Source organism: Columba livia, chromosome 3 (genome assembly GCF_036013475.1).
Source record: "Columba livia isolate bColLiv1 breed racing homer chromosome 3, bColLiv1.pat.W.v2, whole genome shotgun sequence".
Lineage (NCBI taxonomy): Eukaryota > Metazoa > Chordata > Aves > Columbiformes > Columbidae > Columba > Columba livia.
Genome location: NC_088604.1, coordinates 48,649,593 through 48,667,239, shown reverse-complemented (window position 1 = coordinate 48,667,239; position 17,647 = coordinate 48,649,593). Strand labels below are relative to the sequence as shown.

Genomic DNA, 17,647 nt, shown 5'->3' with positions numbered 1-17,647 from the left:
GTAACCTTTGCCCGGGCACAAACAGCTCCTTCATTAGCGGAGGGACGCGGCGCCGGCACCCCGGGAGCGGCCCCGGGGAAGGGGAGCTGCCAGCACCCCCTGCCCGGCCTCACAGCCCCGCCTCGGCAACGCGCTCCGTCCTCTCGCGCTCCGTCCTCTCCCGCTCCGCTTCTCCGCGCTTCCCGGGAGGGCGATTCTTCCTCCTCACCAGGTATTGCCGTCTCTCCCCGCCTGGTTTTGGGACCTAGCGCTGCCCCGGGGACTTTCCACTGGGCACAAACCAGCTCTTTAAGCTCCTGTGGGGAGGGGTTCGGGCCAGTCGTGGAGGCGGCCGCGCAGGGACGGCGCAGGGACTGGCGCAGGGACTGGCGCGGCTGGTGCAGCCGGTGCAGCCGCAGGGTTGTGAAGTCCCTGCTGCCGTGGCAGATCTCAGCCCCTTCCCGCTTCCCAACCCGTCCCCGCACAGAGAGGCAACGCCCACATCCAGGGGAACGAGCAGCGCAGATCTCTCACATTTTGGAGTAAAGCAAGGGTGTTGCTGGGCGTGTTGCTGATGGAGGTTGCTGTTATTGGTAGCTTATAGGGTGGGTATAAACTGCTTCACTTCAAGAAGTATTGCCTGTGCATGCATATGTGAAGAGCTATCTGGAAGAGGGGCTAAGGCCCCCCTAGTAGCCTCAGGTCTCAGTGCAGGTGGCTCAGACACCTGCTGTCTGGCAGTGGTGCTGGATGTGCACCCAGCAGAAAGGCTGAGTAGGTCCCAAGCAGCCTCAAGTGTCCCGTGTTCAGTGAAGAGAGAGCATCCTCTCCTTCCTCCTGTGGCAGGTCCTGAAGGCCAGAGCAGCCCAAGTGATAGAAAAGGGAACAAGCCAGAGTCAAAAGGCCAAAATCAGGGCCCCCTCCTCAGCAAACCCCTAGGAAGGGATCAAGCTTCAGGAGCATCTGTAACTACCTTTAGCAAAGAACCTGGCAAAACCCCGCTCTGGGGTCAGTTGGAGGGAAGCAACATGGGGCATACCTGAAAGCTGGGGAAGTACTTGAATAATCAAAAGAATGGTCTGAAAAAAAAAGGCGACAGCACTCCAGTCAGGTACAGACAGGCCAGTGCAGCCGCTCCTGTGGACAAGGAGCTTCTGTGGGAGTCCAGAACAGCTGGAGCCTTTGCTCCCTGGTACCACAGGCTTCAGGCAATAAAAAAAAAATATCTTTCAGCACTTAGATGTGGTGAGTTAGCATAAAAAAACCCCACAGGACTTCAATTGTAACACGTTTTGGTGTTCTTTAGTTACTTCCTGTTGATCTGTTTTCTGGTCAACAGTTCAGTTGGGCATTTGGAACTGTTCAGTTGGGCATGTAAACATGCTTAGTTTGGCAGGTCAACCGGGTTGCAACACAAGCTAAGAGCAGCCAGCTGGTCAGGAAAACACACTCATGGAGTTGGGCCATAGGGGAAAAAGGGCAGGGCAAGGGGCCCTGCCTGTAATGCAAAAATGCCAAAGCAATAGCATGTGTGCAGCTCTGCCAGCTGAGGGATGCTGGTTTGCCAGAGGCTGTCACAGCCTGGAGGGACTGCAGGCAGCTACAGCTGCCAGTGGGTGTGCGTGTTGCTGTGCACATGTCCACTGGGGATCAGTGTATTTACTTGTACTAGTGACTTTATCCACTGCTAGAATGATGTCAAGACTGAGGGTTAGTGGTGGTACACAACTATGTGAGGCAAGAAAGAGTAAGGAGTGGGTCTAATTAAACCTGCAGTTTAGACCCCCTTGCACCAATTGAGGCTGACATTGTCTCCTCAGCTGTGGGAGCTGGGAGATCAGGTCACATCACAAAATAGCTTAGTATTTTAAAAATAACTCATTCTGGCCTGGGAGGAGCAGAAGGGTGGCAAGGGCATGGAGCCTACATCAGACAGCATCCTCTTTGCTGGGGAATTACAGCTCCAGGTGGCTCTGTCTGGCTTCTGTCCTGTTCTTCTGACACAAGAAAGGACAGAGAGCTAAACAGCACCTGATGCCCTTCCCTTCCCAACAGTTACTGCAGCTGATTTGCCTTTTAAATGCTGATTTTTGCAAAACCCCAGCACAAGGCAGTTTGAGGCCATGAGAAGTGTCATCCCTTCCCTGCTGGCACTAAGCTGGCCTGCCACAACAGATAAAAATAGTTCTCCTCCTATGCCCTCGAGCAAGATGCAGGGCTCCCAGCCAAGACGGTCTGCGCTGGGGGGTCAGGTGGGCTTGTAGCAGGCTCAGGGGCTCTGCAAAGCCCGAGCTGCACTCGCTTATACAAGTAGGTGTTGCCTCTGCTTTGCACCCGGTTAATTTTTGGCACATTAGCACATTCAGGCTTGATGTGCTCCTGGATTGCAGCAGCAAGTGCTAGAAAAAAAGGCATGTTTGATGGGTGCTCATCGTGGCCTTCTGAGCTGTTCCCACAGAAGCCAGCACCACTAGCAGCTGCTTTCCCCCCTCAGTGGGTTTTGCAGCATTGGGATCAGTTGATGTCAAACGAGTTCATCTGCAAAAGTCCCATCCGAATTAGGAAAACTTGTGAAACCTGAACCTCTGCCATGACACAGCTCCCCTTTCATCCCTGGTGGCGGAGAGGTCAGTCAGGAAATTCAATCTCCGTCGTGGTCCAAGGGCTTCAGTGAATGAGAGTGGTGAGGGGCAACTGAGATCACATCTCTGGCAGAAGCATAATGTAACTGGTCCATGTGTTCTGACAGGATTGTGGTCATCCATGGGAGTCTCACTGGTTTTGCTGACAGCCACACACAATTTCTACAGCTGCCAGAACATTTAGTAATAAAAATGTGTTTAGAGACCTTTCTCAGAACCAATTTTCCTAACAAAAATAATTTCAGCATTATTAAAATGCCTCTAATTTCTTGATACTTTTTTTTTTAAATAAAAATTACCAGTACACAATATTGTGGAGACTATGGTAGGGAAGCAGATGTTGTCCATGCTCTGACCCTCCACAGGTGTTCCTGGTGCAGGTGGCTGAGGCAGCCTGGGGCGATGGTAGAGCTGAGGGGTGCAGATCCCATTCCAATTAGTGTTTTTTTCAGATTGAGTTTGTGGGTGGCAGTGATGCAGGCCAGTGGTTCTGGTTCAGGGTTCGTCTTTCCCCCTGTGTCCCTGCTGTGTGGGCACTTTTGTAGTCAACTTGTGAAACAAGATGTAATAATTAACAGGAAGAAACTTAAGGAAGAAGAGGGATTGTAGCAACCTTCAGCTGCGATGCAGAAGGAATGTAATGTTAGGCAACAGTGCCTCCTCCTCTCTCCCTTCCTACATAGGAGAGACATCAAATTTTAAGTAGTAAAACCTCAGGGGTAAGTGAGAAGCTGTGTGAAGAGTTATGAGCAAGTATCTCATAAATAAACCTGACCTGTCATAGTTCCACACAGCCTGTCTTGCCTAAGCTTACATCAAAGATGCCAAAAGCCACAGAAAGATGGGAAATCAGCCCATCCTTACAACTGCAGGCACTGCTTTCCAAAACAGGTTCTCAGAAAGCAATTAATGAGTCTGGAAGTTAAGAAAGAGCGAGTCCTGTAGGAGGAAGCAAGACCGTAAGGCAGCAAGACCAAAGGTGCATATCACTCAGCATCCTTTCCAAGAGTGAGTATCGGTGGATACTCCAGGAAAATGGAAGAGCTGTGGGCAAAGGAGATTCTCCCCTCACATCCCTGCATAGCTTTTGGCACCAGCCCCTTGAAAGAGTGCCTGAGCCAACAGGTGCACCCCAGCTCACCTGTTCCCAGTCTGCTGAAGGACTTAACGCCTCTAAGGCTCTTTTGGAACACCTGGGATGTGCAGTTAATCCATTTAAGTACGCCTGAAGTGAGCAAGTAGCCGTCTCTGCTTGAGAGAAAGTGATAGGCTGCAAGTTGATTTGAGGTTAAGTAAAGAGACGTGTACTTCCATTGTATTTAGTTCCTGGCTTTGCGGAGTTTGCAGGGTGCATAGAGTTGCATGGTTCAGTTGTGCTTTGTGCCTCCACTGGTGTGGCACCTCACTGGGATGGGCAGCAGGTGATTATCAACCAGGATCTGCATGCCACTCACCAGGGCATGTGCCAAGCTCCAAAACTTGGCCAGGACAAGGGAAAAAAGAGCTGCTGTGCTTCCTGGGGTGGCAATCAGCCCTTGAAGATGCTGAGGAGTGGACTTGGAGCTGCTCCATGACATAAAGCTGGTTATAAAGCAAGGCAGAGAGAGGCAAATATAGAGGCTCTTGGGGCAGTGAGGCTGGCTGACTCCTGGGGACCACCATGGGCTGCCTGGAGACCTTGTCAGCCTCAGATGCCCACAAATCTGTCCAAGGCAGTGGGTCATGCTGGCAGGTACAGGGGCCAAGGATAGATTTGGGACCTCAGGCTACTAGGGGCACAAAATCCTCCAGGATACAGGTAGCTTCTCTTCCCGCTCTTTTCCCACCAAGGCATTGCGGCCCAAACAATTTTTGGATGTGGGAGTGTGAACAGCCAGGCTGTACCCTGTGAAGCTAAGCATTGTGTTTAATAGCTAAAATTCATGTTTTCTAGGACAGAGCTAAGCAGGTAACCCAGTCCTCAGGATCAGAGGGGGAGCCCTGCACAGCAGGGGAACTAAGGTGCACGTTAAGAAAAATGTCTTCCACATTGCCCTGGACCCTTTGCTCTGCAAAACCAGTTTGTCTCCTGTGTGATTTGCTTCAACTGCCCGGGCAGTGACAGACTTCGTTGCTGGAGATCCTAATGTTCAGACAACCTTTTTGCTCATGGGGCCTAAAAGCCGATTTCCCCAGAGCTCCAAAACCACTTTTGCCCCGACACGATGGAAAACCTGATGGGTAATTTGCTCCCTCAGGTTTTATTTAAAAAACCTTGCCCCAGATTGCTGCAGCCTGAACACCAGTGCTTGTACATACAGATTACTCTCTCACCCTTCGCTCTTGTGCTGAGGATGGGGTAGTAGCTGTTGAAACACTTTTCAAAAATTAGTTGTCATACCAAAGGCTATGAGGATTTTTTTTTAATCCTTACCTCAGTCCTGGTTCTGTGTGTGCAGCAGTTAGCCTTCAATTAGCTGCCCTGGGGGGCTACATTACATCTTGTGTGGGTATTTCATAGCCTGATGAGGGTGTCCAGCAGGGATATTGGTGACACGGGATATGTTATTTCCAAATGCATGTAGGTGCCTCTCTGCTCCGGCTCTGCACCCTGGACATGGCAGCACCCAAGGTCGCAGTGATTGGCGCCGGAGTTGTCGGCCTGTCCACAGCACTGTGCATCGTGGAGACTTGCCCCAGCTGCTCTGTGACGGTCCTTTCAGACCAGTTCAGCCCAAACACAACAAGCAATGTGGCAGCAGGGATACTCATCCCCCACACCTACCCAGGTGCGTGCAACCCGGCGGAGTGTTGCCCGTGGCACCGCATGCGGCTGCGTGCCCGGGTGTGCAGCCATGCACAGAGGTTCAGGAGGAAAAGTGCTGTGTCGTGCATTCTCCATCTGTCCCATCTCCTTGACACTGGTTTGTACTCTTCTCTTCTTTGCGTTATTCCTCACCGCATGTTTTATTTTGTTTCCCTGCAGGCACACCAATCCACGTGCAGAAGCAGTGGTTCAAAGAGACCTTCACTTACCTTTTCGCCCTCAGCAACTCGAATGAGGCATCAGAGGCTGGTGTTCACCTGGTCTCTGGGTAAGAACGGGCCCCTAGGGCAGCCTTTGGTATGTGTGTGCTTTGTGCAGGAGGAGGCAGAGAGGTTGGTTTCCTTGCTGGAGTTAAAGCATATTCCCTTCGTGGAGTAGCTCTTATGAACATATTCCCAAGAAACTGCATTGCACCTGCCCAGATATGATGTATTTTCAAGCAAAATTAATGCACAGGTGTGTACAGAGAAACCAATCAAGACTGGCTAGCACTGAATGTCTTTTAATAACTGATGTTTTCCACACTGTCATCCACCAGTTGCTTGCAGCAAGGGTGGTCTTCATAGGGATGGGACTGCAGGATCCCCCAGCTTCAGCAGCTTGGTAGAGGGATGCAGTTAGGTTGGCGGGTGTGGGTGTGCATTGGAGGTGGTTTAGACAGCTGTTTTATAGCTGGGGAAACTCTCTGCAGTTTGTTTCCCCCAGTGTGTCACCTGCAGGCTTGGCTGCAGCAGCCCTCTGCCTATTTGCCAAGGTGGGTGTCGCAGCAGCAGACAGCAATGTTCCCCTTTGCTGTTAAGCTTGCAGAGCGGCACTGATGAGCAGGTACAGGTTCTTGAGCTCCTGGGTTTGTGCTAAGATTGCCATGACATGTAACACGGCCCAGCAAAAGCAGCTAAGCTCTGCAGCTTTTTCTTTGTGTCCTTTTAGGTGGCAGATCTTTAAAAACACTCCCACTCCCAAGGAAGAGCTGCCTTTCTGGTCGGATGTCGTCCTGGGATTTCGACCAATGTCTGAAGCAGAACTACAAAAGTTTCCACAGCACCAGTTTGGTCAGGCCTTTACGACACTGAAATGTGAATGTCCACCCTATCTGCTGTGGCTGGAGAAAAGGTTGGTTTGGTTGCAGGCAGGGCATGCAGAGAGGAGCCCAGGCAGAGGGACTGCGGGGAGCTGGGGACTCCTTGAGAGCCTTAGTTTTGAACGAAACTGGAAAAGGGCTGTTTTCCACTAGGAAAAATGCAGCAAGCTCTTCCTTGTGGAGGAGAAAATGTGAATAGCTCCATCTATGCAATGTTCAGTTTCTAACACTGTGGTTGGAGGGGGGGCTTAGAGGGGCATCATCTCTGGGCACAGCACCGACATAGCCACAGGAGCCATGCTTGGCCAGCCAGACCTTGAAAGACTCATTTGCCAAACTTCCCCAATATATCCCTCTGTTCTTGAAGATATATCCAACCCCTGGGAGAAAATGCATGTCTGGGAAGATGTCTTGTTTGTGAACACTTTGCACTTAAGAATTAGCTGGGCTGATTAATCTCAAATTTGGTCAGCAACTGGAGACATTTCCTAACCTGGTCAGGTCAGAAAAGGTCAAATAGCATCATCTTGTAACAAATCTTTTGGAAACATTTGCCTGCACAAGGTGGGTGATGCACTCACTCCGAGGAGTTGTGGCTTCAGAATTCATATCTGGATTGACATGAAAGTTCAAAAATTGGGCAATTTCCAAGTTTTCCAAAATATGTGGATTTCAGAGAGCCATAGGAGAGTCAGGATGCCGATATAAAAAAGGTTCTGACACCTGGGATGTGCAGTTAATCCATTTAAGTACCCCTGAAGTGAGCAAGTAGCTGTCTCCAGTTGAGAGAAAGGGATAGGCTGCAAGTTGATTTGAGGTTAAGTAAAGAGACATGTACTGACACTGTGGTACAAATTGCCAGCTCAGCCAGTTGGTCGGATGCCTTTCATCTCGCTGCAAAACGTGAAAAAACATTTCTTGCTCTAGCAGGCAGCCAGGCTGGGAGTACTCCAGTGGCACCAGTGCCACGTGAGGTCTGTGCTGTCTCCTTGATGCACATGCTCTGTCATGTTTCATTGCCTAACTGGATTGGAAACCCACTTAGCATCTGCCACGTGATTTCTGCTCTCTCCTTCCTTATTTCTCAAAGGATGTAGTCTAATAAGATGATCAAGCTCCTTTTCTTTCTATTTTCTCTGGTGATGAGAAATGAGAGCATATTAAAACATGTAACTAATTCTCAAACCCCCAGTGACCTGATCAGTATTTATAGACCATTCTCTTGGCAATCTACAAGGAAAATAGTTTTTGTGCCCACCTTGCTGGTCCAAAAATGGACTTCAGGATTTTTTTTCCTACTTGCTTGCCTGAATTCAGGAGTCTTGAACAGTTTTTTATTGGTGTTTTTTTAATGGCATGATGGCAGAGTCCCAATTGCAACCCTTATGAGCACTCCCAGCAAGTTGCCCAGCCAGAGCTGCTGCACCAGACCTTCCCTGTTTTTCCCAGCCAGGCTCAGCATCCTGCTGCACCCTAACCTCAGCCCCCAGGGCATCAGGTGTGCCTTGGATCCTCAGCTCACTCCCTGCTTTGTGGGAAACTGCTGCCTTTATGGTGGGGCTGATCACTTAGCCAGCTGCCAGAGTATTGCAAAGGATAGGATTTCCCACTTAATCCATTGTCATCACAGACCTGTCTCCTGACTTGCTCACACTAAAACCTCCAGTAAAGATCCCTAGCCACTGGATCCAGCTGACAGGAAGCAGTGACTACATCTCATGCCAATGATTTTCCATGGGGAAGGGCTTCAAGCTTCAGGCAAGTTCAGTGTGGGATTTGGCTAGAAATTGAGCTTGAAGATGAACCTCAAGAATGGGTGAATTTTGCTGAAGATCAGACATGGATGTATAGTGCTCTGACTTGTCCTGGGTGACGCCTGGCTGCTGCTCTGGAAGTGTGTGGGTCTCCTGGGGGTCTTGTGCCACATCAGCCCAGCCTGCAGGGATGTCTTAGGTACTCCAGGGCTTCACATATGGCACTAGATGACTTAGTGGCTCCTGGTCTCAGGGAAGTGAGTTGGGAATGAACATGATGGCATGTAACAGGCACATTAAAAGGGGTATAGTACAACAGCACTATCACTAGCAGAAGTAAGTTGGTGAATAAATCTGACATTTTTCAGCTTGCTCGAGCTGTTGAAGGTTGGTACTGTTATATAAATGAATCAATGAGACCATGAGGACATGACTGTCTGCCTAGGTCCTTATGCCATACCCTTCTCTAATATTGATCAACTTGCTATATCTTTTCCAGCCCAAACAAGCTAAAAATAACTTTGATGAGATCAAATCAGACAAACCACAAATGGAAACTCCATGGCATTCTCTTTGTTTTTTGTCCCATCTGTTGTTTGTTTTTGATCAGTGCGTTAAAGGCAATCTATCTCATTTACTTAATGTGCATAATGATTGCATGGGGGGTTAGGGGTTTCTTTTCTGCCTCACTTCTGGAGTCTTTTTGCAGGTTGAAAGCAAATGGTGTCCAGATGTACACCAGAAAAGTTGCAGACTTGTGGGAGCTACACAGCGAGTATAACATCATCGTCAACTGCTCGGGCATTGGAGCCCACCAGCTGGTGGGGGATGAGAAGCTCTTACCTGTTAGGGGACAAGTACTCAAGGTTCATGCTCCCTGGGTGAAAAACTTCATCCGGGATGGGGATGGCTTAACTTACATCTATCCGGGGATATACAGTGTAACCCTAGGGGGAACCAGGGAAAAGGAGAAATGGAGTCTCTCCCCTGATCCTGACACTACCAAAGACATCTTTGAAAGATGTTGCTCCCTTGAGCCATCACTGTGGGGAGCTCAGGATATCGAGGTGAAGGTGGGCCTGAGGCCATCCAGGTGGTGCGTGAGACTGGAGAGACAGGTCTTGAGCCGAGGAGGAGTTAAGCTTCCCGTGGTCCACAACTATGGGCATGGGGCAGGTGGCTTCTCAGTGCACAGGGGCACAGCCAAAGAGGCTGCCCGCTTGGTGGGAGAGTGCATTGCAGCCCTGCAAGGCTCCTCATCAAGAGCCAAACTTTGAATCCCACAGCTTCCTTTTCCATTTATGATAGGTTAGTATTGCATCTCCTAGTAGCAGCTTTGGACTTTTATTCCATTACTGCATAGAAGGAACCTAAAACAACAGCTTGGCCATTGCAGATGCTTGGTGGTATCTCACCTGGCTTCCAGGTGCCACCTTGGAAAGGTATGCTGGGTTGATCCAAGTATTAGTCCAGCTGTCCTCCTCATCCATCTGGCATTGTTTCTGCCCTGGGCATTTCTCCTAGCCTCATGTTAAGGAGAAGGCAAAATATGTAAATATTCTTCAAATAACAGGGATCAGATTGCTGCAGTATAATATAAATAATATCAATTTAACATTTCTTCATCTGCATCTAAAGGATATCGGATGCACTAGGTTCAGATTCAGCAGAAACTATTTATCTCCTCTTGAACAAAATCTAGCCTAGTATTGCCCTTTCTCCTGCCATTTTGCTAACAAACTTCACAATTTTTTACATGATCTATAAGGAAAAGAAAACCCCACACAATGCTGCATTCCAGTGCTCCAGGTCAGCTCTTACAGAAAGCAATGTTAGGCAATGTTAGGCAACACACCAGGCAAGTGTGATTTTAAGAGCAGATCTGTGACAGTGATCCCTGAATCGGCTCATATTACACCCCAGGGAACTTAACACAAAGTTTCTGTGAGAGGAAGTTGCCACATATAAGCTACAGGTTTGTACGTCTTTTCTCACATTTGTTTGCAAATACTTTTTTTCCTCCAAGCCCCTCAGACACAGATGTTTCCCTTCCCCCCAATAGCAGCATTGACATGGCCTGTGTTCTACAGAAGAGGGTTTTCAGGGTGGGCTTGGGCATGAAAGGTTCTCTTATCCGCTTCACATCAGCACTGGCTGCTTTCCTTGCAACAGCTGATATGAATAAATTGGTGACAAACTAGCAGGGATCATAACACCAGCTTCAGTTACATAAAATAGAAAGAGCTATTTAAGACTACATAAACACTCTAAAGACAAATTTGTCCATAGCAGGACATGAGTGAGCTCCTCTGTTGTAAAGAAGCTGAGCCACCACAGCCCAGACCCTCACTCCATGGCAGAGTCTGAGCTGGGCTTTATGCTCACCTCAGCAGCTCAAGCCATCTGATATGGCTGAAGATAAGTCACTCCACAAAACTGGAGTTTGCTGTCAAAGTACAGGTCTGACTGTCAGTGATTACACCACTCGTTAGATTGTAAATGGCTTGTTCAAGAGTGTTAGCATCCACTTTTTTCTAGGGTTTTTTTGTCCTTACAGTAACAAAACAAATCAAAATCCTTCAACAACTCACAAGATTAAAATGAACTGCTAAATAAAGTTCTTAATAACGGAGCAAAGGTCACTTGTGTAGTGTTTCCTTTTATAAAAAAGGGGTTTTCTTTCATTTGGGGTGGCCCAAGAAAAGCCACATTCACACACGGCCACCAGCTCTCGCTGTTCCTAGGCAGGGGTGAGGACAGTCATCCTTCACAAGGGATAGCTGTCAAAAAAAACCCCACCAAATTAAACCACAGGTCAGTTAGCACCTGGGATCAGCCTAAGACAGCCTTGCCTTCAGCAGCCTTGCCCTCTTCTCCTCAGCTCTGGTGGCTAATTTTGCATCCCCCCCATCATTTGTCCTTTCCAGCGGTACAAGAAGGTGGAGTTGCTGCTTTTGGCAGCAGTGTTGACATAGGGCTTATCAAACTGCAGCCTTGTCTTCAGCTAACATGGAACAAAAAAAAAAAAAAAAAACCAAACCAAAAAGAAAAACAAATAAACAAACTGAAAAAAAGAACATGAGAATATGAGAATAGGCTATTTTTTCTTAACCTCAATTTTAATCTTCAAAAGTAACAAACAGCATAGCTTATCCTGAACCAAGAAACACTACTAATGCTGATGGGGTGTTCATACCCCAATGAGAAACCACATCTCTGGTTGTGCACTTCTGCTATGCAGGGTAGCACAGTTTCTTTTCACTTACTTCTAAAACTTCTCTGGTTGATATAAATGTCAAAATAGATTCAGCTGCAAGGCCCCTCAGCCTGGTGTCCTGGCTCTGGCCATGACCAGCAGTGGAGAGGGCCACTTCTAGAAATTCCTGGCCAAGCAGATTTAGCCACTGCACCATATGCCGCCTGACTGATGGGAATGTGGATTAGCGCTGTCCCCACCACAGATCCCTCTAAGAATGTAATTGGTGACTTCCCTCCACTGTGAAAAATAGATGATTTATCCTTACTTCACCTCTCTATATGCAGTTGCTGACTCATGAGAGGATCTTCCCTCTTATCCCATGCCAGATTAGCATCTTTATGAGTCCTTGGTGACAGACATTATTAAGATCTTTCCAAAAGCAGAGCAGATCATACTGAGAGCATTGCTCTGCCCTGCAGCCTCACTGGTTCATCTGAAGCTGTAAGAGGATGGTGAAGCATGGCTACATCACTCCTCAGTGCAAAGCTCTGCCAAGTCTTCACTCTTAGTCCATATCTGTCCTTGTAACTATTCTGTTATCATGGCTTTTACCATTTGCCTGCTACTGGCATCAGATTTAGTGGTTTGCATTTCTCTAGGTCCCTCACAGCACTTAGAACAGTCACATGCCATCCTGTTTTTTCTTTGGCTGTTTTAAGTAAAGGGTTATGTACCAGCCCTAACAGTGCAACAATTTTCCATTAGAGTTCCTTAAAAACCCACAAGCGAGGAACATCTGCTTCTCATGAATTTGTTACTATCTGTTGCATCTATTTGTTCTAAAGCCTCATCTAATCGGGTCTCCAGTCTGAGGCAGCTTCTCTGCATTATCCCCTTAACAAATGGCTCTGCCATGGGAATTTCACTGCAGCTTTTCTACACCTAACACAGACACAAGTAATCTGTTTAGCTGTTGTGTTAGGGTTTGTTTTCTCTCAAACTCCTTTGCCACCCTGATCGCCTGCTGACTGCACATCCGGGTCACCTGAAGACCCTCCGGCAGGGTCCCTGCTCATTCTGGATTGAAGAAAGCTTTTTGTCTATTAGCAAGTAATGTCCTCAAAATCTACTTTAGCCTGCCTTTCTGTTTCTGCTTCTAATTTGACTGAGTTCACGTCCTTTTCAGTTTCCTCATTTGGATGGGATCTATTTCAGTTCTTTCCCATGTAATTTTTATCATGCTATTACAATGAGCCAGTAATTATCTTTCTTCTAGAAACTCTCTGCTATTTCAATACCCTTATATAAAAATCAAGCATTTTAGATCCATATCTTATTTTCAGACTTATAGCAAATAGAAACAAACATTCATTCAGCCTTATTGCTCCAGCTCCTGTGCCCTGTTAAAAGGGGTTTAATTTTTTTTTGCTTACTTGTGGTTATAAAGATGCCAAACCGGCACCTTTAAGGACATGCCATCATGAACCCCTGCCCCTCTCTGCCTGCTTGCTTCCTTCCAGTCTCTAGCTTGAAATTCCATTTTAAATCCTACTATTTCTTGCGGAAGCTCTCATCCCTGCTAAGGCCATGCTATGCGAAGGCTGAGCACCTACTTGGGAGTCTCACCTTTTTTGTTCCACGAGCTTTCAATTTGCCAAGCATATGTCCTAATATTTTGGGAATAATTGCACATCCTTCCCTCAATTTTCTCCCTAGGCATGGAAAATCTCAGTATTCTAAAATATATGTATACATACACAATGATGCTGCCCTGTGCCAACTACACACCTGCCCACAAAGGGGAGTCATAACATTTCGATGCCTGCAAGCCAGCTCACTGACACTGCCTGCTTGGCTTTCTGGCAGCTGAAGTCTGTTGAGATGAGTCCTCTCTTGCTTCAGCTGCTCAGCCTCAGGTGCCAGTCTCTGGCAATATCTCATCAGCCATCCCTGAGCTTCTACTCCTCACCCAAGAGCTTTGCCAGGAGCCGAAGCAAAGATGTTGTCTGTGTTAACTCTCCAGCTCCAGCTGAAGCTGAGCTGGCAGCCACGGCATTTGCAAAACTCTGTTTTTATCCTAAATCTGTCTGTGCTCTTGCACTGGTTCCATAACCTTCATCTGGAAATGCAGAGCAAGTGTCAGGGAAACACTCGCACATGGGAGAGGTTTAACAGTGGGAAGTCATTAAACCTTGTGCAGCCTCCACAACTTTACATACTGCTGAAAGGTGCCCTTAAAGAAAGGTGTAGTTGTCACCTGTGCAAAGCATTTTATCCTTGTGCCATTCCTTAGCTTATGTGTGTCAGGACCGTACTTGAGTATTTCCTTCTTATCCACACATTCTGATCTACATTGGATAGGAACTCCTGGCAGATGGCAACTGATCTACCACACTCACAGGGAACCTAAAGGTCTAATTATGGCACAGAAAGGGAATTGTTATATTTTGAGACATTTCTATCAATCCTTGCGACTGCAGACAGCAGGTGGGGTGTATGATGGATTTTAGAGCTTGGGCACAAAATAATAGATTCCTGCAATGGGGAATTTTGTTTGTTTTCCTCACAGAAACAAAGCCATAAAGACATATTGTCTTGATATATGCTTTTGCCTATATTTAAAACAAATTTTCCAAATTTCTGAAAAAATACAGGAAAATAGGCATTCATTACAATTCTCTTCCAGTCAAATACTGAGGTAAACTTCAGTGTGATACATTCAAATTCATTTGGAATAAATGTAGTAATTAGAAAATCATGGCTTGGACCAAGATTTGTATTGTTTTCACAACTATCTCAAATCAATGGGTATGTCGTACAAGGCTTTATTTTTATCCTGCTTTATTCCTTGTTTTCCACCAGAGGGAGATGTTTGATAATGCAGTTAGTGAAAGAATTCCCCCCCACACACACACACTCCACCTCAAAGAGCAAAATGCAGTGATGCTGAACTCAATGGAAATGTGGGTGCCTGTCGGCTTGGAGGACTTGAGAGTTGCAGCAGGGCTTAAGAAATAATCGTCAATCAGTTAGGACTGTAAAACATCATGGGCAATGCTTTAAAAAAACGACATTGAGAAAATACATACATGAAGGTAGCAGCACACCAGAAGCTGTTATTAGTAAAAATAAAGAATCCCAGACAAAGCTGTTGTTGTTGCAGCATGCACCAGAGCTTTTTCCCCACCAAAACGCTGGAGGGGAAACCACTGTCTGGGGTAGCCAAGTGTTCTTAGTTCCTCACACCCCCTGGCCTCCCGAGCCCCCTGGGCTGGATGTCCCATGGAGGGTCCCTTTGGGGCTGCAGCCTGGCCCAGAAAAGACTCCAAGAAACAACCACTTCTTCACAAAATTAAGCGTGAGTTAAAGACCTTGAGAAGCACTAGCTAGTTGGCTTTTAACAGTCCCTCTGTAAGCCTAGGTGGGCAAGGTCTATGCAGAGAGAATCTGCACAGTATCAGCACTCCAGGAATAATCATGGGGCAAATTGCCGTAGAGATTTGCGGCAGGATAATTGCCTCAAACAAGGATAAATAGCTTTTTCTGGCATTTAATGGGTCTCTTAAGTGAACGGCAATAAACTCCATGCGAACAGATGTTTTCCCTCTTTTTTTTGTCCCCTTGCATCTCCTCCATAATTATGCACTAAAATGTTCTTGTCTGGGTTGCTGAGAGCAATCTTGCTGTTGTTCGTCTTCGCAGCGTAAGACTGAGCACTTCAGCACAAAGATTGCACAAAAAGCCCTCGATTTCTAAAGGTTCCCGTCACTGTACTTCAGTGATCATCATTTTTCCTTCACATTAAGCCTGAGGGAGGAGCAAGAAGTTACTGGGATAATTTTCCTCTTCCAGCCGCTGCTCTGCGGGTCCCAGCGCTGGGGTATCTCCCTCCCTACACCAGTGCCATCGGCTCCATCCAGGAGGTTCCTGCAGTCACCTGGCTTTGGACATCAACCCATCTACAGCTCAGAGTAGTTGCTTCTGCTTTGCCTTGTGGGAGAGGTAAGTGTCCTCTGAGACCATTCTTCCTGCTCTGTGCCACCTCCGCTACGCTGACTGGACCACAGGGAGAAGGCAGGGAAAGCTTTCCTCTGTAACCATCAGCTTTGCCTCCAGCCTTGCCACCGGGTCAAGCTCTGCAAAGAGTCTTTACGCCTGCAGGAGCGTGTACTTCACCTCCTGACAGAGTATTGAGAAATTACCTTCTTCCTGAAGAAATTCAATGCATTCTGGCAAAGGGACGTCCTCATAACAAGGACCCTAAGAGCAAGAGAGGAGCTGGGGTGCAACCACAAGCATTAGCCTGGCCGAGTGTTCATCTCCCCGAGTGATGCCTGCAGGGGTCCCTGCATCTTCACGAACATGCTTTGTCCTTCCCAATGCATCTTCGAAGAGTCTGGCTGGCCTCTGCTTTCTGTGTCCACAGATGAGAATGGAGACAGACACACTATGGGAAGACACGTGCTGGAAGGATGACCCCTGTGGTAACATCTAACCCATATACAAACTCTGCGCTAAGAAGGTTATTCCACTTTGAATTGATACTGATATCTCTGCATCACTGATGCTGCTCTACATGGCATTGAGGGCAAACTGCCTTGAAAGGAGCCTGCGGGAAGAGCACAGGCATTTATCCTCACCGTCTGCTCCTGGCCAGGCTGCTCAGCTGCAGGGGAGCCATGGCATCTTCTGTGCTTTGGGAAGGTTATTTCTCTCCTCCTCGTTAGGATTTTTTAAAAGATACTTAAAATGCAACTAATTGGAAGAGAGGATTGGCTGACCACCTGGTAATAATTCAAAAAGCAATCTTTTTGTTACAGATAAAGACAGTGATACTGAGTTAAGTGTCCTGCAAAGATGGAACACTTCTTAGATGTGGGTGCAACCTATATTAAAAGTGGATGCATATTATTACACTAGCCTGCATACTGGTCCAGGACATTTTTGCACTGCCCCTGTCCTGTGAAATCTGCTTTTCACCCATCAGGTCCATCAAGGATGCTGCCAGCCAATCCCAGCATTTATTTTATCCTATTGCTTTTAAAGAACTGTACAGACACATGCCAGTGTATCAAAGAACATTGCAAGACAGGCTGTAGAAGAAGCGCACAGCACATTAATCGTGGGTCTTCATTTGTTTGTGAGACTGCTGCCTGGAACAAGTTGCTGCTGTTCTTCTGCTTAGCAGCCCCACGCTCTGGTCTGTATCTCTTCTTTCCTTGGAGAGCCCTTTTCCCCGAGTGCTTGCAGATGAAAGTCACTCTCCGTGATCAAATTGTGACATCTGCTCAGTTACTCCAGTGCTGTTACCATCCCGTGTATAAATACTTTGGCATTTGTACTGTACTATGTAAACCCATTAAAAACATGTAATAAAAAGGCTTATATAACTTCTTAAAGCCATAATTACTACTCCAGCTGTGGTGTTTTGTAGACTTCTGAGCCTTATAGATTAATGCCTTTGCCAAATGACATTTTTAATGAAAGATATTCATCCTCAAGCTCAGAAGTATAAAAATGTCAGTAAAATTGATTGCATCCAGAAAAAAGGAGAAAGCTGAGCCCAGAGTAACAACAAAGTAATCTTTAAAATATACAGAAAATAGGAGTTTGTGATAGAAACTCAAGATAATTTTTAAGCAAAGATGGACACCTGTTTGGGATTATAGTACAGATACAGGGGAAATACAGACAACAAACTAATATTGCAAAAATTTTTGTGCAATAGTACATGAACTGCATATGAGCTATCACTGATTAATCCCTGTAAACTGGAACGCCTTTTTTGAAAAATGGCGATACATATTTTGAATTTTTATGCCAATATCTGCTCAATAAAATTGCCAGCCCTTACTTTACAAACCAGGCAGTGTTTTGCTTGTTCAGAATGATTACACAGTTCTGTACAAGGCAGACTATAAAATCACTCTTGTCCCTCTCCAGGAGCGAGACTCAGCTGCTGGAGGCAACAGTCACATTTGTAGATAGCACAAAGATTAGGGTTAAATAAATAAAGGTAAGGCTCAGGAGTGGCAGAGAGCTGCAGAGCATTTTCTGCTGAAGGACTGTCTCATTCCCCTTCTCCTTCCTGCAGCGAATGTATGTGCGTAGCTCCAGGTATGTATGTGTGCAAATGCACAAGAGTGTGACTCAGAGGTAAATCGTGATCTATAATCCCATCTCCAG

The 17,647-nt window shown here is 46.9% G+C and overlaps 1 protein-coding gene across 3 annotated transcripts; it reads left to right on the top strand.

Moving 5' to 3' along the window:
- Nucleotides 1-48: 48 nt before the first annotated feature.
- DDO (D-aspartate oxidase) lies at nt 49-17,308 on the top strand. Of its 3 annotated transcripts, XM_065056656.1 has the most exons (6): nt 49-211; nt 5,186-5,389; nt 5,587-5,695; nt 6,358-6,540; nt 15,314-15,463; nt 15,888-17,308. In XM_065056656.1, exons 2-6 carry the CDS (start codon nt 5,218-5,220, stop codon nt 15,889-15,891), a joined length of 618 nt encoding a protein of 205 aa, XP_064912728.1. In that variant the 5' UTR covers nt 49-211; nt 5,186-5,217; the 3' UTR covers nt 15,892-17,308. The 3 variants fall into 3 exon arrangements, with proteins under 3 accessions (XP_064912728.1, XP_005510317.1, XP_064912727.1); XM_005510260.3 differs by lacking the exons at nt 15,314-15,463; nt 15,888-17,308 and adding an exon at nt 8,972-10,904; XM_065056655.1 differs by lacking the exons at nt 5,186-5,389; nt 15,314-15,463; nt 15,888-17,308 and adding an exon at nt 8,972-10,904 and having other exon boundaries at nt 126-211.
- Nucleotides 17,309-17,647: the final 339 nt, after the last annotated feature.

Excerpts from the sequence above, each read along its gene's own strand:
- DDO (XM_005510260.3), top strand. The coding sequence starts at position 5,218 with ATGGCAGCACCCAAGGTCGCAGTGATTGGCGCCGGAGTTGTCGGCCTG. Across the intron at positions 5,390-5,586 it reads CATCCCCCACACCTACCCAG|GCACACCAATCCACGTGCAG; the intron begins GTGCGTGCAACC and ends GTTTCCCTGCAG. Across the intron at positions 6,541-8,971 it reads CTGCTGTGGCTGGAGAAAAG|GTTGAAAGCAAATGGTGTCC; the intron begins GTTGGTTTGGTT and ends GTCTTTTTGCAG.